This window comes from Sciurus carolinensis, chromosome 5 (assembly GCF_902686445.1).
Source record: "Sciurus carolinensis chromosome 5, mSciCar1.2, whole genome shotgun sequence".
Taxonomy (NCBI): Eukaryota; Metazoa; Chordata; class Mammalia; order Rodentia; family Sciuridae; genus Sciurus; species Sciurus carolinensis.
Genome location: NC_062217.1, coordinates 513,708 through 528,708, shown reverse-complemented (window position 1 = coordinate 528,708; position 15,001 = coordinate 513,708). Strand labels below are relative to the sequence as shown.

At 63.3% G+C, this 15,001-nt stretch overlaps 1 protein-coding gene across 1 annotated transcript; it reads left to right on the top strand.

Moving 5' to 3' along the window:
- Positions 1-912: 912 nt before the first annotated feature.
- Grk1 (G protein-coupled receptor kinase 1) lies at positions 913-9,963 on the top strand. Its single transcript, XM_047554443.1, has 7 exons — positions 913-1,608; positions 2,570-2,697; positions 3,669-3,826; positions 4,286-4,369; positions 6,206-6,330; positions 7,941-8,142; positions 9,665-9,963. The coding sequence occupies exons 1-7, from the start codon at positions 913-915 to the stop codon at positions 9,961-9,963; spliced, it is 1,692 nt and encodes a 563-aa protein (XP_047410399.1).
- Positions 9,964-15,001: the final 5,038 nt, after the last annotated feature.

The window sequence follows — 15,001 nt, the reverse complement described above, 5'->3', positions numbered from 1 at the left end:
TTGAGGTGTCCCGGTGTGCGTATCTGTCTGAATCGCGGGTGTGCCCAGGTGTGTCCCTGGATGTGTTTTGAGGTGTCCCGGTGTGTGTGTCCGTCTGAATCTCGGGTGTGCCCAGGTGTGTCCCTGTGTGTGTTTTGAGGTGTCCCGGTGTGCGTGTCTGTCTGAATCGCGGGTGTGCCCAGGTGTGTCCCTGTGTGTGCCCCTGGTGTTCTTCTGCCCAGTCCCTGCCTCACTTGTCCTCTTTCACCTGCCTCTCGGGCCCTGCCCAGGCAGCTCTGAGGTCCGGCTCCCTGGCCCGTGTCACCTGTGCTGTCTCTTGCAATCCTGCTCTGAGGAGAAAGTGACTTGGAGCTGGCTGCTCAGCATGGGTCCTGGCCTCTTCTATGGACACCCCTGGACAGCTGTCCTGGGGTTCTCCTCTCTAAGCTTCTATTGGCAGGTGGTTTGCTTCTCACTTGTAATTTTCTGAGCATAAATATTGAATGACTGACCAACCTTACAGAGGATCTCTCTGGGTTCCCTGTCCTTGCTGACCAGGGTTCCACAAGGACAGGCTCCTGACCCTGGGGCCTGGGTTCGTCCTTCCTGCAGGAAGTACAGGTCTCTGGCTGCAGGGCGCTGAGCTGCCGCCCCGCTGATCCGCTTTGGGGCAGCTTAGGGGATTTCCTTTTCTGAACCTGGTGGTCACCCCCAAGGTGCCCCCCTGCCCTGGGCTGGGACTTAGGTGCTGCATCAGCACTGGGCTCTCTGGGGCTTTGCGGCAGGTCCTCAGGCATCCTTGCCACTGCTGGGAGGTCTTCCTTGTCCCCAAGGGCAGGAGCAGGCCACAGGCCAAGGGCATCGGGTCAGCGCCAAGGGCTCGGCCTGGCTGATGGCGCCTCACGCCTGACGAGGGCAGGAGGCAGCGCCAGCATGGATTTTGGGTCTCTGGAGACCGTGGTGGCCAACTCTGCTTTCATCGCTGCCCGGGGCAGCTTTGACGGGAGCAGCGGCCCTTCTTCCAGGGACAAGAAGTACCGGGCCAAGCTCCGGCTGCCCCCGCTGTCCCAGTGTGAGGGTCTCCGGGACAGCCTCAGCCTGGAGTTCCAGAGCGTGTGCTCGGAGCAGCCCATTGGCAAGCGGCTCTTCCAGCAGTTTCTGAGGACTGACGAGAGGCACGTACCGGCCGCGGAGCTCTGGCAGGACATCGAGGACTACGACACTGCGGACGATGACCTGCGGCCTCAGAAGGCACAGGCCATCCTGGCCACATACCTGGACCCCCAGGCCAAGCTCTTCTGCAGCTTCCTGGATGAGGGGGCCGTGTCGAGGGTGAAGGGGGCGGCGGGGAGCCAGGACGGGCTCTTCCAGCCGCTGCTGCAGGCCACACTGGCGCACCTGAGCCAGGTGCCCTTCCAGGAGTACCTGGACAGCCTGCACTTCCTGAGGTTCCTGCAGTGGAAGTGGCTGGAGGCCCAGCCTGTCGGCGAGGACTGGTTCCTGGATTTCAGGGTCCTTGGGAAGGGCGGCTTCGGGGAGGTGTCCGCCTGCCAGATGAAGGCCACAGGGAAGATGTACGCCTGCAAGAAGCTGAACAAGAAGCGGCTGAAGAAGAGGAAGGGGTGCCAGGTGAGGGCAGCCGCCCAGCGGCAGGGACACACTCTCGGGGTCCAGGTGGAGGCCGGGCTGTGGAGGACCTGCCAAGGGCCCGTGTCCCTCGGCACTGGCCCTGGGGCCTGCAGTCCTCACTGGGTTTCTGGCCGGCGGACCCCGCACATCAGGGATTGCTCTCTGGAGTCTGCCCCTCTGGAAGTCCAAAGCCTGCTGACGCCGAGACAGAGGAGGCGCCGGGATGGGGGCCTGGCACCTTGGACTGGCTCCCCCTGTGGGAGGCAGAACTGGCCTGTGGGGCCGAGGTGCAGGGACAGCCTTCCCGGAAGGGGAGAGGGCGGCACGGGGCTGCTCCATGTTTTGTTGGCTCCTCTGCTGGCTCCGGAGTGTCCAGGCAGGGTCAGTGGAAGCTGCTCAGCCTCGAGGGACGCAGCTTCTGAGGCCAGGTGTGATTGTGCCCAGGTGGCCGGAGACCGTCTTGAAGGGCAGCTCTGGGTAGAATTCTCACGCCAGGCTGTGCGCGTCCAACCCACAAGAAGGTCTCGCCTGGCTTCAGCCTCCTTGGGTGCACCTGCAGGCTCAGCGAGCCTGGCCCCTGTCCTGTCCTTCACCAAGGGGCCTCACGCGGTCTCAGGATAAAGATGGACAGTGAAGCGGAGCTCATGGTGCAGAGGCTGGCCGGCCGGGGCTGGGTGGCCACAGGAGTGACTGGACCCAGGAAGGACTGGGAAGGAGGTGGTCATTGGCTGGGTGGTGGGCCTCCCTTGGCTGGAGCTGCCCCAGAGGCCCAGGCCCAGTCTGTGGTGACCTCTCATGCCCATCCTCTGTGGAGTGGGTGTGTGCAGAGGGTTCACGTCATTTCAGTTGCTTTCGAAGCCGGTTCAGTCTGGGGCAAGTCTGGCCCCGTTGCCACTGCGTGGGCAGCAGGGGCCCCTCCGTGTGCCTTCTGGTCCGCAGCCTGAGCCCCCTCTCCCTCCAGGGCGCCATGGTGGAGAAGACCATCCTGACCAAGGTGCACAGCAGGTTTATCGTGTCTCTGGCCTACGCGTTCGAGACCAAGACTGACCTCTGCCTGGTGATGACCATCATGAACGGAGGCGACGTAAGGTAGAGGTGGTCCAGACCAGGGTGCGAGCGGCTGGGCCGCTGGGCCCGGGGAAACCTCCGCGTCCTCCGGGAGCTGGCCCTGGCCTCAGCCCCACACTGGGGCAGCAGCCCTGCAGTGGCCCTGGCCTGGTTGGTCACAGGCCCCTGTGGTGCCACCCCACACGGCTCTGGAACCGGAGGAGGCTGAGGGCCTCGCACGGAGCTGGTGCCTGCTGAGGCCCAACCAGGAGGGAGCAGGGCTGGAGACACCAGGGGCCAGCGTGGACTCCCAGGAAGGTCGGAGGGCCCGAGAGCCAGCTGGTGGCCTGATCTTCTGTCTATAAAATGGGACAGCGCCACACCTAGGTTCTTGCTGTCCTGGGGACCTTGCTGTCCTTGCTGCCCGGGCAGGTCCTGGAGTGTGGGCACCGGCCCAGCAGGGGGAGCTGTGGCTGCGAGGTCTGCGCTCGTCCCTCAAGCCCGGCCCCACCCACGGACCCTGCTGTCTGGCTGCTCGGGTTCTAGTGAGGGACTTGAGGTCCACACAAGCAGCCTGTGAGGGCCCAGGGCGGGGAGTGGGCGGCCCACAGGGCAGCTGGCCTGCGGCTTCTCGCCCGCCCCTCCTGTTTTCTCCACTCTCCTCCAGCTCAGGGCACTCACCTCCGTGTAGCTCTGGGCTTGGCTTCTCTCAAGATGCGTACAGGCGCATCAGGCTCAGGGTGGGCTTCAGGGTGGGGCTGGGCAGAGGACTCTGTGGGTCCACCTGGGAGCTCGAGGTTGGGTGAGGACCTCACACCTGCTGTGGACCACGCATGTCTGCAGGGACTGGTGGCCACTGGGCCTTGAGTGGTCCTGCAGGTGGCCTTGGGCTCAGGGAGCACAGGCCCCAGACCGCAGCTCAGGCCTTTAACAGTCGCGGCTGGGGCAGGAAGCTGGGGCCTCTCCAGAGCAGGCTGAGCCCAGGCCCAGCGCCCCCGCATGCTGGCCTCCAGGTACCACATCTACAACGTGGACGAGGAGAACCCTGGCTTCCCGGAGCCGCGGGCCATCTTCTACACGGCCCAGATCGTGAGCGGCCTCGAGCACCTGCACCAGAGACGGATCGTCTACCGTGACCTCAAGCCCGAGAATGTGCTGCTGGACAATGACGGTGAGCGTGGTGGACGGCTGGCAGTGCCGGGGTTGAGGCTTGGTCAGGCGGTCTTGCTCTTTTAACAGTTTCCCAGCGGTCACTGCGAGAGCTCTGAGTCCTCTCCGAAGGACTGAGGGGTGGAGCGAGATAGGCCCTGGGGTTGCCGACGGCTCCGGGTGCCCGGGGCTGTGCGATACTAGAGCAGGGACTCCTGTGTGCCGGGTCAGGAGGTCCTGGGCAGGACACGGCCTGGAGCTCGAGGCCACCCGTGCCACAGGCAGAGGGTGCAGAGGCACGGCCCAGGGCTGGGGCAGAGGACCTGGTGGCAGGCAGGGTCACCCCAGCCTGCTGCCCTCCTGCCACCCGGCCAGGGGGGTGTGTGTGCTGCCTGCTGTGGGCACAGGCGCCTGCTGGCTGCTGCCTTGCCAGGCGCCCTTGCTCTGCAGAGCAGTGACCGTGGCCTGTGCTTGCGTCCAGGCAACATCCGCATCTCTGACCTGGGGCTGGCCGTGGAGCTGCAGGAGGGGCAGAGCAAGACCAAGGGCTACGCAGGGACCCCAGGTGAGGCGGGGGCAGGGCCCAGGAGGCTCTGCTCCAGGGGAGGTGCGGGCAGGGCCTTGAGGCTCACGAGTGGACAGCAAGAGTCCCGCAGGGCTTCGCCAGGGCTCCGAGCTCACTGCTCCTGGGGTCACCCTCTGCCCACACGCCACAGCTGCCCTTGGGGTGCGAGGGGCAGGGACCCAGGACCTCAGGCTCCCGGTCTCAGAGAGTGAGGGCGTCCAGAGCGCTGGCCAGAGGGGAGTGAGCCGAGGGCGAAGGTCAGGGGCTCGCTCCTCCAGTGCCACCCGCACTGTCCTTGCAGCGTGCACCACCGCGTGGGGTCTGTACACGTGTGTCATGCGTGCACACTTGTGAATGCGGGCACCGCCTCGCCCATGTGTCTGCCTGACCCATGTGTCTGTGCAGGTGTCTGTGTACACACACACTTGTGCCCTGTGTGCAGGTCGCTGTGCACCAGGGTGTGAGCTTGTGCCTGTGCCTCATACCCCCCGCCAGCAGAGGAGGAGGTAGCACACCCTGAGGAGAAAAGAGGAGGGGCATACTGCAGGCTCAGGGGTGCTGTGTGACGTTGGGTGATCTGCTTAATGTCTCTGGTCTTTGGTTCTGATGCACACCACAGGGGTTTGTGGTGAGGATTGACTGCGGCTGCTTGCCTAGTAACTGCGCAGAGGCCAGGGCAGAGCCACCTGTCTGCTGGGACGCGATGGCCCTGCCCGAGCTCTGGTGTGGCAGTGTGCCTGCGGTCGCCACAGCCTCCTGGAGCTGCTGAGGCAGAGCATGAGCTGGCCCATGGCCGTGGGCAGAGGCCAGGGCCTCCCTGTCTCCCAGTCTCTGCTTGCTGAGGATGGTGCCTTCTGTGTGCAGGGCAGGGACAGGGCATGAGATACTCAAGGGCACAGGACCCACAGCCCCGGTGGCGTCCTCATCTGTGGGACAGCAGGGGCACCTCTGGGTGGCGTGTGGCTTTGGGCGCAGCATCTGGAGTGGCAGGATGGGCTGCGCTGGCTGGGCTGAGGTGGCCAGCGGGGAAGATGGGCCAGGACCCTCCTATTGTAGGAAGCACCTGGCTCTTCATGTGCTGCGTGGCCGTTACAAACGCCAGTGAGGTGAAGATGAGGGGGTGGCCGTGATGGCCGCTCAGCTGCCGGCCTGTGGGCCCAGCCTGGCTTCCTGCTGCCTGCATTGGCCTGAGCAAGCTCCGTGGGGCCATTAGCTCCTGCCCTGTGGCTGCTAGCTCTCGCGTCGGGAGGGTTAAATGGACAGGGCTCCAGTGGCACTGGGTGGGGGCAGCGTGGGGTCAGCTCGGCAGGTGCCGCCAGAGGTGCCCGGGGATGAGGTTCCCCGGCGAGGGGGCAGGGCCTGACCTGTGGCCTCTGCCAAGGCAAGACACCTGGGTGTCCTGGGGCACCTGGCTAGGATCTGTGCCCTTGAGTGTTGCACAGAGCGAGCCGAGAAGCCTGCAGGGCACCTCGGCCCCCGAGAGCCTGCGCGTGGCTCGCTTGCCTGGCGTGATCTGCAGGATCCGGGAGTCCGGGCTCCAGGGGGAAAGGAGACCCGTTCCACGTGTGCAGGGCTCGGTTCCGGGCAGGGGAGCCTCCACCCAGGGAATGAGGGCCGTGTGGGGTGCCGTAGGTTGTCAGGACCGGGAGGCCGTCCGTCTCCTCGGGTGGAGACCAGCCTGCTGCCAATGTCCGGGACACTGCACTTTCCATCCCAAGTCTCAGAAGTGCTGAGATGCTGAGACCCCCAGGGTGGTCATCGGAGCATCGGCCGGCGGTGCGGGGGCAGGGCCGCCAGAAGTGCCACCCGTCTGAGTCTGCGGTTTGTGCCTGGCAGGCTTCATGGCCCCCGAGCTCCTGTGCAGCCAGGAGTACGACTTCTCTGTGGACTACTTTGCCTTGGGCGTCACGCTGTATGAGATGATCGCGGCCAGAGGCCCTTTCCGAGCCCGAGGAGAGAAGGTGGGTGCTGCCCAGCAGCGGTCTTGCCCTGGCCCTCGTTGGGTGGGACTGGCGGTGGCTCTGAGGACCACTGGGGCGCAGGTTTAGGTCAGGGTCTTGCTCCTGGTGTTGCTGTCTCGAGGGTGACACCCCTGGCCCTAGAGACGGTCCAGGCCGCCAGCCCCCAGGGCTGTGGGTCCTTTTGCCCCAGAGTGAGAGGTGGCAGAGGAAGCACCCCATGGAACATGCTGCCCTCCCTGTCTGAATGGCAGGTCGAGAGGAGGCGTGGGACTCATCCACAGGTCCGTCCACAAAGGGGCTGCTTCTGCACTGTCCCAAGGCCTGGCCAACAGCAGCTCCATAGCTCCCCGGCTGCCAGGCTGCCCACGGGGATGCAGGTCACAGTGGCTTATGCCCCTGGGACAGTTGCTACTCTTCCTTTCAGTACAGTGGGCTCCCCTCCTCCCCAGACCCTAAAAGCCTGCTGCCTAGCATGGGCACAGAGCTGACCTGAGCGTCCTGGAGGGAGGTGGCCATCTCGTGGTTCCCGTCCCACCCTGTCTCCATGAGCATCTCAGAACTCAGGCTCTCCTGCCACTCAAACAAGAAAGAGAACCCCTGCAGGTGCCTCTGCCCAGCTCAAGGCCAGCAGGGCGGCTCTGGGTCCATTCCCTTGGCAAGTGTGGACAGAGCTCAGAGGACGAGTGGCTGAGGCGGGGCTAAACTAGAAGCCAGGCGCCAGGGTCCCTGGGTGTCCTGCCGATGGGCACAGCACCTCACCGCGCCCTCAGACGCAGCCCTGTCCTGCTCTGAGCCCTTCACCTGTGACTGGGGGCCTTGGCTCTGCCTGGTGGGGTGCAGGCCCTGTGCTGGTCTCCCCAGGACGGGAGTTGGACGGGCGGAATTCTGAGCTCCTGGTGGCCCCCGATGCTCAGTCGCTGTCTGCCTCTGCCTCTACCAGGGCGGTGGAGGCCTCGGCAGCCGCTGGGGGCTGCACGGGCTGGGCCGCGCTGTCTGCACCTCACGTCCCCGGGGCCTGGGCGGCGCTGGGCCTCCAGAGTGCTGCTCAAGGCGCCTGGACCTGTCCTGCACTGCAGTGTGCTGTGAGGTCTTGGCCCAGCAGCGACTAGGCAGCGTCCTCTGATTCCCAGGCTCCCCTCCTGCAGCCTCTGGGTGTCCCTTAGGACTGCACTCCTGGGGCTTGGCCTTGGGTCTCACGATGCCGACACATCTGGGGGCAGCTTGCGGAGGGTCGTGCCACCTCCCAGGGCAGAGGGCAAGTTCTGCCGGGCTGCTGGGACATCAGGGAGGACTGTCCAGCCTGGCCTGTGGTGGGCTTGGGGCATCAGGGAGGAGTGTCCAGCCTGGCCTGTGGTGGGCTTGGGGCATCAGGGAGGAGTGTCCAGCCTGGCCTGTGGTGGGCTTGGGGCATCAGGGAGGAGTGTCCAGCCTGGCCTGTGGTGGTCTTGGGCATCAGGGAGGTGTCCAGCCTGGCCTGTGGTGGTCTTGGGCATCAGGGAGGAGTGTCCAGCCTGGCCTGTGGTGGGCTTGGGGCATCAGGGAGGAGTGTCCAGCCTGACCTGTGGTGGGCTTGGGGCATCAGGGAGGAGTGTGTCTACTCTGGCCTGCAGGTTGAGAACAAGGAGCTCAAGCAGCGAATCCTCTCAGAGCCGGTCAGTTTCTCAGACAAGTTCAGCCAGGCCAGCAAGGACTTCTGCGAGGCGCTGCTGGAGAAGGACCCGGAGAAGCGCCTGGGCTTCAGGGACGGCAGCTGCGACGGGCTGCGTGCCCACGCCCTCTTCAGGGACATCAGCTGGAGGCGGCTGGAGGCTGGTACTGTTGGGCACCTGGGCCTGGGGGCTGTGCTGTGTGGGCCTTGGTGGCCTGCCTGTCCTGGGGCCCTGAGGTGGGCAGTGCAGGGATGCCTGTGGGGCCACAGCTGCCTCCCGCCCAGCACACCACCCAGCCCTCTGTCCATCCCCAGTGTGCCGGGTCTGGGCACTGTGGTGGGGTGTGACCCTGAGTTCAGCTGGGTGCCCACAAGAGGCCGGGAGCTCACGGTGTGAAGGGGTGCTTCACCACCAGTAGCTGTCCTCGAACTGTGTGTGTCCTTGTGTGTCCACCCGTGTCCACCTGTGTCTGCAAGCATGCACGTGCAGGTTTGTGATCTGTGCGCACGTGTGCTCCCGCGTGTCTGTGTGTGCATCTGAGAGGGACGGGTACGACCCAGCCGTACCTGCAGGAGCCTGGGGAAGACTTGCACGTCATCTCTGCACGGTGCTCAGGACAGAGCGGGGACCACGGGGAGAAGCTGACCAGGGCAGGGGTCAGAGCCCCCAGAGTAGGGAAGATGGGCTCCACTTGGGAGAGCTGTCAGGACGTGGGCCCCAGGGAGGCCAGGAGTCAGGCGGGTGCTGGTCCAGGAAGCCCCAGGACTGTGTTCCGTTGGGCCAGGGGTGAGGTGGGGCCACTCACCCCGAGGAAGGCTTGAGTCAGTATCAGAGCAAAGTGCGTGGGGAGGAGGACAGAGGCCTTGGCCTCGGGAACTGCGGCAGCCCGCAGCCTCTCTGCACCCATGGGTCTGCTTGGAGGCGGGAGCCAGTGGGGATCTCCCAGAACAGGGAGAGCATGCACTGAGAGGAGCCTGGGGGGTCAGGGACTGGTGTCCTGCATCTGCTGGCTCCTGGGCATGTGAGCAGAGGCTGACTTGGAGGGAGGGCAGTGGGGTCAGTCCCATTGAACTGCAGCTGCAGTGGCAAGCCCCAGCTGGGGCCCAGCCGGGCGCTCTGGGGCCACAGGGAGGTAGAGGCAGCCACAAGAGCGGCTAAGCTTCCCAGGGGAGGGTCAGAGAAAGACCTGCTCCAGGAGGCTTTGGGATGGGGTCTGGGGAGCCTGCAGGGACGAGGGCCGAGTCCAGCTCTGTCCACGCAGGGGCTGGGCTCTGTGAGATGCTGGGCCCCTTCCCCAAAGCAGAGCCGCGGTCTCTGCACCCACGGGAGGCCCGTGCTCTGCCCCTCCCGCCTGTGCCCCTCACCTGCGCCCCTCACCTGCGCCCCTCACCTGCGCCCCTCACCTGCGCCCCTCACCTGCGCCCCTCACCTGCGCCCCTCACCTGCGCCCCTCACCTGCGCCTCTCACCTGCGCCCCTCACCTGCGCCCCTCACCTACGCCTCTCACCTGCGCCTCTCACCTGCGCCTCTCACCTGCGCCCCTCACCTGCGCCTCTCACCTGCGCCCCTCACCTGCGCCTCTCACCTGCGCCTCTCACCTGCGCCCCTCACCTGCGCCTCTCACCTGCGCCCCTCACCTGCGCCTCTCACCTGCGCCTCTCACCTGCGCCTCTCTGTCCCCACAGGGATGCTGACTCCTCCCTTCATCCCCGACTCCAGGACCGTCTATGCGAAGAACATTCAGGACGTGGGTGCCTTTTCCACCGTCAAGGGCGTGGTCTTTGACAAAGCAGACACGGAATTCTTCCAGGAATTTGCCTCGGGCAACTGTCCCATTCCCTGGCAGGAGGAGATGATCGAGACGGGCATCTTCGGGGAGCTGAACGTGTGGCGCCCCGACGGGCAGATGCCAGACGACATGAAGGGAATCGCGGTGGAGGAGGCAGCCCCTGCGTCCAAGTCAGGGATGTGTCTGGTCTCCTAGCTGAGCTTCCCAGAGCAACGGCTCTGGGTGGACGGAGTCAGACCGGCGGCCTGCAGGAGCTCCCTCCCTCCCTCCTTCCAGGCCCCATGGCTCAAGGACAAGAAGCCTGCAGGCCCCAGAGCAGCCTGGGGCCAGCCCGGCCGTCCACCTTCTGTCCTATTTCACTCAAAAGATCCAGCAAAGTGTTTCAGGTGGAATAAGTCAACAACACAGGTGGGCCCAAGGCCCTGCAGAGACGTGCAAGTGGACTCCGTTCTGGGTGGTGCTGGCCAGTCAGAAGCTGGTGGGCAACTCGGGTCTCCTGGGCCTCAATCACTACTGTCCCAGCCGAGGTCCCTCAGTGGAAGGTCAGCTGCCAATAAGCTCAGGGCCAGCAAACCACGGCTTGCAAGTGCTCATGCACATGAGAGTTTGGACTCTGGGCACTGTCCTGGACTCCTCACCTGGCCCTGCACCTCAGGGACTCCCATTTGGGGACATTGAGTCTTGTGAGGAGTGGAAATGAAGGAACCTCTCTGGGCTTAACTGGGAATCGCTGCTGCCCACAAAGTGGCAGGGACAGCTATCTCAGGTAGCCAGCACCACTGGTGGGGGACACCTCTGTCCTCAGTCCACAGCACCTGTGGTGGACATCCATCTGCGCAGTCCACACCTCCTGGGCTGATGTCTGTGTCCTCAGATAGTCTGAAGCTACCAGCTGCCCCGCCCCCAGCTTCTGCTGCCCCTGGGTCTGACCGGGGGAGGTCTTCCCAGCCTGGTCCACGCACACGTGGTTGTCACGCAGGACTTATGCCCAGCTGAGTCAGCGAGCACAAAGACACACCTGGCCACCCACGCTGCTCTGGGTCCAGGTCCATCACCTGCAGGCACCCTGCCTCTGCCGGGCCCTTGCATGACCATATTGCAGGGCAGGAACCCACAGGCCTGCCCCACCGGCAACCTCAGCTCTACGACCCTGACTTCAACACCCTTCCCAGAGGGGCAAGGTGCCTGACTGAGAGGCGACTGGCCAAGGGAGGGCAGAGGTGGGCAGCTCTTCTGCTCCTGCTGACCTCTCACCCCAGCAGTGTCTGCAGGCACCTCCACTGGGGGTGGCCTCTCAGGAACAGTCCTCCTACCTGAGCACAGGTGTCCTCCCTTCCTGCTGACCCTGCTTGGCCCTAGGAACTTACGGCCTTCTAAGTCCTAGATCTTAGGTCCTGCCTGGATCCTGGTCAGCAACTGCGACTCATCTGCTGGGCTTCATGATCCCCTGGAGAGACCAGTGCCCCACTGCTGGAGACTGGCACGTCTCTCAGGAAGTCTGGACACCACTCGTGCCAGGCCTGGGGTCCTCCGGAGTCCCTCAGATCTGACCCTGTCCAGACACCCTCCTGAGACCCCACCACAGGGTATCTCCTCTTGTACAGCTGACCCTGGGCATGATGGGAGGTGCCCCACTTCTGACTTCCTGAGACCTGCAGCTGCGGGGGATCATAGCCCCTCACTTCCACTTCATAGTCATTCTGGAAACTCTCTGCTCCCTAGGTGGGGAATGAGATGCCCTGGGGATGTTGCAGTCAGAAAGGACTTTGGATGAAAAGTTTGTTTAAGTAAAAAAGTATTAAAAATTAACAAAGAGGGGCAGGTTCCTTGGATTGTGATATGAGTTCCAATTTGCATTCTTTCCTTTAAAATTGCACATACACATGTATGTGCTTACATATACACACCCTGCACACATGCACACAGAACTGCACACTCACCCTACACGCCCCCACACCCCCACACCTGTACACACCTGTGCAATACCCTACATGTCCCTGCACCCACCCATACACATGCACACCCCATGCACACACCAGCATACATCCCTACACACACCCGCATGCATCCCACACACATGCACACACCTCTGTACACATGTGTACCCCTGTACCCACCCCTGCACACATACCTGTACACACCTGTGCACACACCCTACACATACCTGCACCCACCCATACACATGCACAACCTCTGCATACACCAGCACACACCCCTGCACATGTGCCTGCACATACCTGTGCACACACCCCACACACATGCACATACACCTGTGCACACACTCCTGTGCACACACCCCTGCACACATCTGTACATGCACCCTTACACACACCTGCACACACCTGAACACACACCTGCACACACTTGAACACACACATGCCACATCTTCATATACTCCTCCACACCCTGGCTGATTAGGGGAGCATCCTGGTTAGGTGGAGTCTTGATGGTTAGGGGAGCCTCCTGGCTGGTCGGAAGATCCTCTTGGTTGGGGGAAACTTCTGGCCAGCTGGGGAGTGCCCCCTGGATGGGGAGCCTCCTGGATGGGGAGACCCTGGCTTGCTGGGGAACCCCCTGGATGGGGAGACCCTGGCTTGCTGGGGAGCCCCCTGGATGGGGAGCCTCCTGGATGGGGAGACCCTGGCTTGCTGGGGAGCCCCCTGGATGGGGAGCCTCCTGGATGGGGAGCCCCCTGGATGGGGAGCCTCCTGGATGTGGAGCCTCCTGGATGGGGAGACCCTGGCTTGCTGGGGAGCCCCCTGGATGGGGAGCCTCCTGAATGGGGAGCCCCCTGGCCGACAGGGGAGCGGCCGTCAGTCTTTGTTCCTCAGGCAGCAGGTGTTCCTGCTGCACAGGGCAGTCTCTGGCCCAAGTGCTGGGCGCACGGAGAGCTGCACCCAATGGTAATAAAATTCCGTGGGTGTCTGACAGTGTCAAGCACAGTGCAGGAAAGAGCAGGGCAGGAGTGGGCTTTGCTAGTGGCCGCTGGGCTCCGGTCCTACCAGGGTGCTCAGAGGAACGTCTCCTTCCTGTTAGGAGAGACCTGGAGCAAAGCCCTGAGGCGAGACTGCCCAAGGGCCTCACATCCATTGTGGGGGGCATCCCTGCAGAACTTTGGAAGCATCCAGGCTCCCTCAGGACTCAGATTCAACCTGTGTGGCACCAGGTGGACTTCAGCCCACCCAGGTGACGGCAGTGCGCAGGTTTGGAGACACTGAATTGGAACTGGGTCCCACCTGCCCTCGTGCGATGTCCACCTTGATGCTGGGCACCTGGGTGGGAAGGTCACTTTCACAGCAGCTTCCACCCCGGAGGAGAGGGGTCTGACAGCGTGTCCAAGGGAAGCCAAGGAGTGGGCTGGGCTCTGAGGACGGGAGGCGCTGGCCCTGCCCAGTGACCCAGTGGACTGCAGCTCCGGGTCCTGGTGGGTTGACGTCACAGCAGCTGTGTTTTCCTGTCTGCAGCCTTCATGGATTTGCTGAAAACATGATCCCCTTTCGTACCTGCTGAGCCACACTGCGTCTTGGAATAGCCACGTGCTGCCCTTGGGGCTCATGCTCCCTGGGCTCACAGGCAAATGGGCCTGAAGATGAAGGGTGCAGCCGGCAGAAGGTGGTTTTGGAAGGAAACTTCAACTTGATTTTCATGCTTCTTTTTTTTCTGAGTGTATGTTTGTTTTTTGAGACAGGGTCCTGCTAAGTTGCCAGGCTGGCCTTGAACTTGTGGTCCTCCTGCCTCAGGCTCCCCTGGACTGGATAACAGGTGTGGCCTCTGTGCCCAGCTGAAAGGTCTCGGTTTGAAAACACAACACTGAGAAGGATGTGAGGTGGGCTTCTAGGTGGTGCCCGACAACCCAAGGTGCCCACAGGAGCTTGACTGGGTTTTGAAAACCATACCTCGGTCTTCCGTGTGTAGTAACAAAATGCTTTTTCCTCAAGTCCCAACTCTGTCATTCCCCAGACATGTGGACCGAGGGTCAGTGCCAATGAGGGGTGTAGGGAAGGCTGAGGGCAGGCCCTGGGTTGGTGCTGCCTGGCCAGGCGTGGGCCTTCCTGTGCTGCCGTAGTTGAGGGCCACAGCTGCTTCAGCAGGGCACGTGGTCAGGCGAAATCTGACCCGCCAAGTGCCAGCAGGCAGCCGTGTCTTGTTTCGGAGCCTGAGTTGGCAGGGTTCAGTTCTCTCCTTTCAACAGTAAGAGCAGGCTGCAGCCTGTGTGGACTCTTGCTAAGCTGGAGGTGTGGCTCCAAGTGCTGGGCAGGGTGGCCTTGCTCTGGGGGGGCGTCACATCCACCTGGGTCACCGCCAGCCTGCCCGGTTGCTTGGCGTCTTCCTGCTCAGGTCACTGGGAGGCTCTGGGGTGTCCCTTACAAAGCTCTGGGGTGTCCCTTACAAAGCTCGGGAGCCCATGAATTTTTAAGAATCTGTGACCGAGGACTCCTGCATCCTGCTCCTTGCTGGCCTCCACACCTCCATGCAGGCAGCGGAGGCCCCTGCTGCCCTGGGGCCCCAGCTTGCATTATTCAGGGGTTCTTCGGTTTCAGAAGGAGTCAGGTTGGACTGCCAGCCCCACCCCAGGATCGCTGAGAGCTGAGCCAGGTCCGGCCACCGCGTCTCTGCAGAGACGGCCTCCGGAGGTCGGTGAAGGGGGCCCACGTCTGCATTTCGTGACTCTTTCGTCCCCATGGGTTTGCAGCTGACAGTGCCTCGTGTTGCTCAAGTCTCGCGGGCCTTGTCCTCCTGCTGCAGGGCCTGCGAGTCCCGCGCCAGAGCCAGGGAGGTTCAGGGGTTGTTCTGAATGCCCAGCAGAGAGTGTGGCTGACCCAGGCTCAGGAGCAGAGCTCATGCGTCTTTTACTGAGGTCTGGGGGGCACCAGCTCACATCTGAGGAGAAAGGGACCCTCGTCCCGGGGAAACTGTCCTGAGGAGCAGGACCGCTGGGAGGCCTCAACTCAGAGGTGCACACGACTCCTTGTGGCTCTGGTGCCTCTCTGGAGTTGTGCCCCTCAGTCCTGCCCTCCAAGGCCACAACCCAGGCATGGTGGGCACACCTGTAATCCCAGCATCTTGGGAGACTGAGGCAGGTGGATCGCAAGTTGGAGGCCAGCCTGGGCAACTTAGCAAGACCCATCTCAGAAAGGAAATGCCTGTTGGGCTACCCAGGGAAGCCCCTTAGCCCCTGTCCCAGCCTGGGTCGCAGGCGAGGCTGCTCATGGAGCCACATCCTACACCATAT

Excerpts from the sequence above, each read along its gene's own strand:
- Grk1 (XM_047554443.1), top strand. The coding sequence starts at position 913 with ATGGATTTTGGGTCTCTGGAGACCGTGGTGGCCAACTCTGCTTTCATC. Across the intron at positions 3,827-4,285 it reads TGTGCTGCTGGACAATGACG|GCAACATCCGCATCTCTGAC; the intron begins GTGAGCGTGGTG and ends GCTTGCGTCCAG. Across the intron at positions 8,143-9,664 it reads CTGGAGGCGGCTGGAGGCTG|GGATGCTGACTCCTCCCTTC; the intron begins GTACTGTTGGGC and ends CTGTCCCCACAG.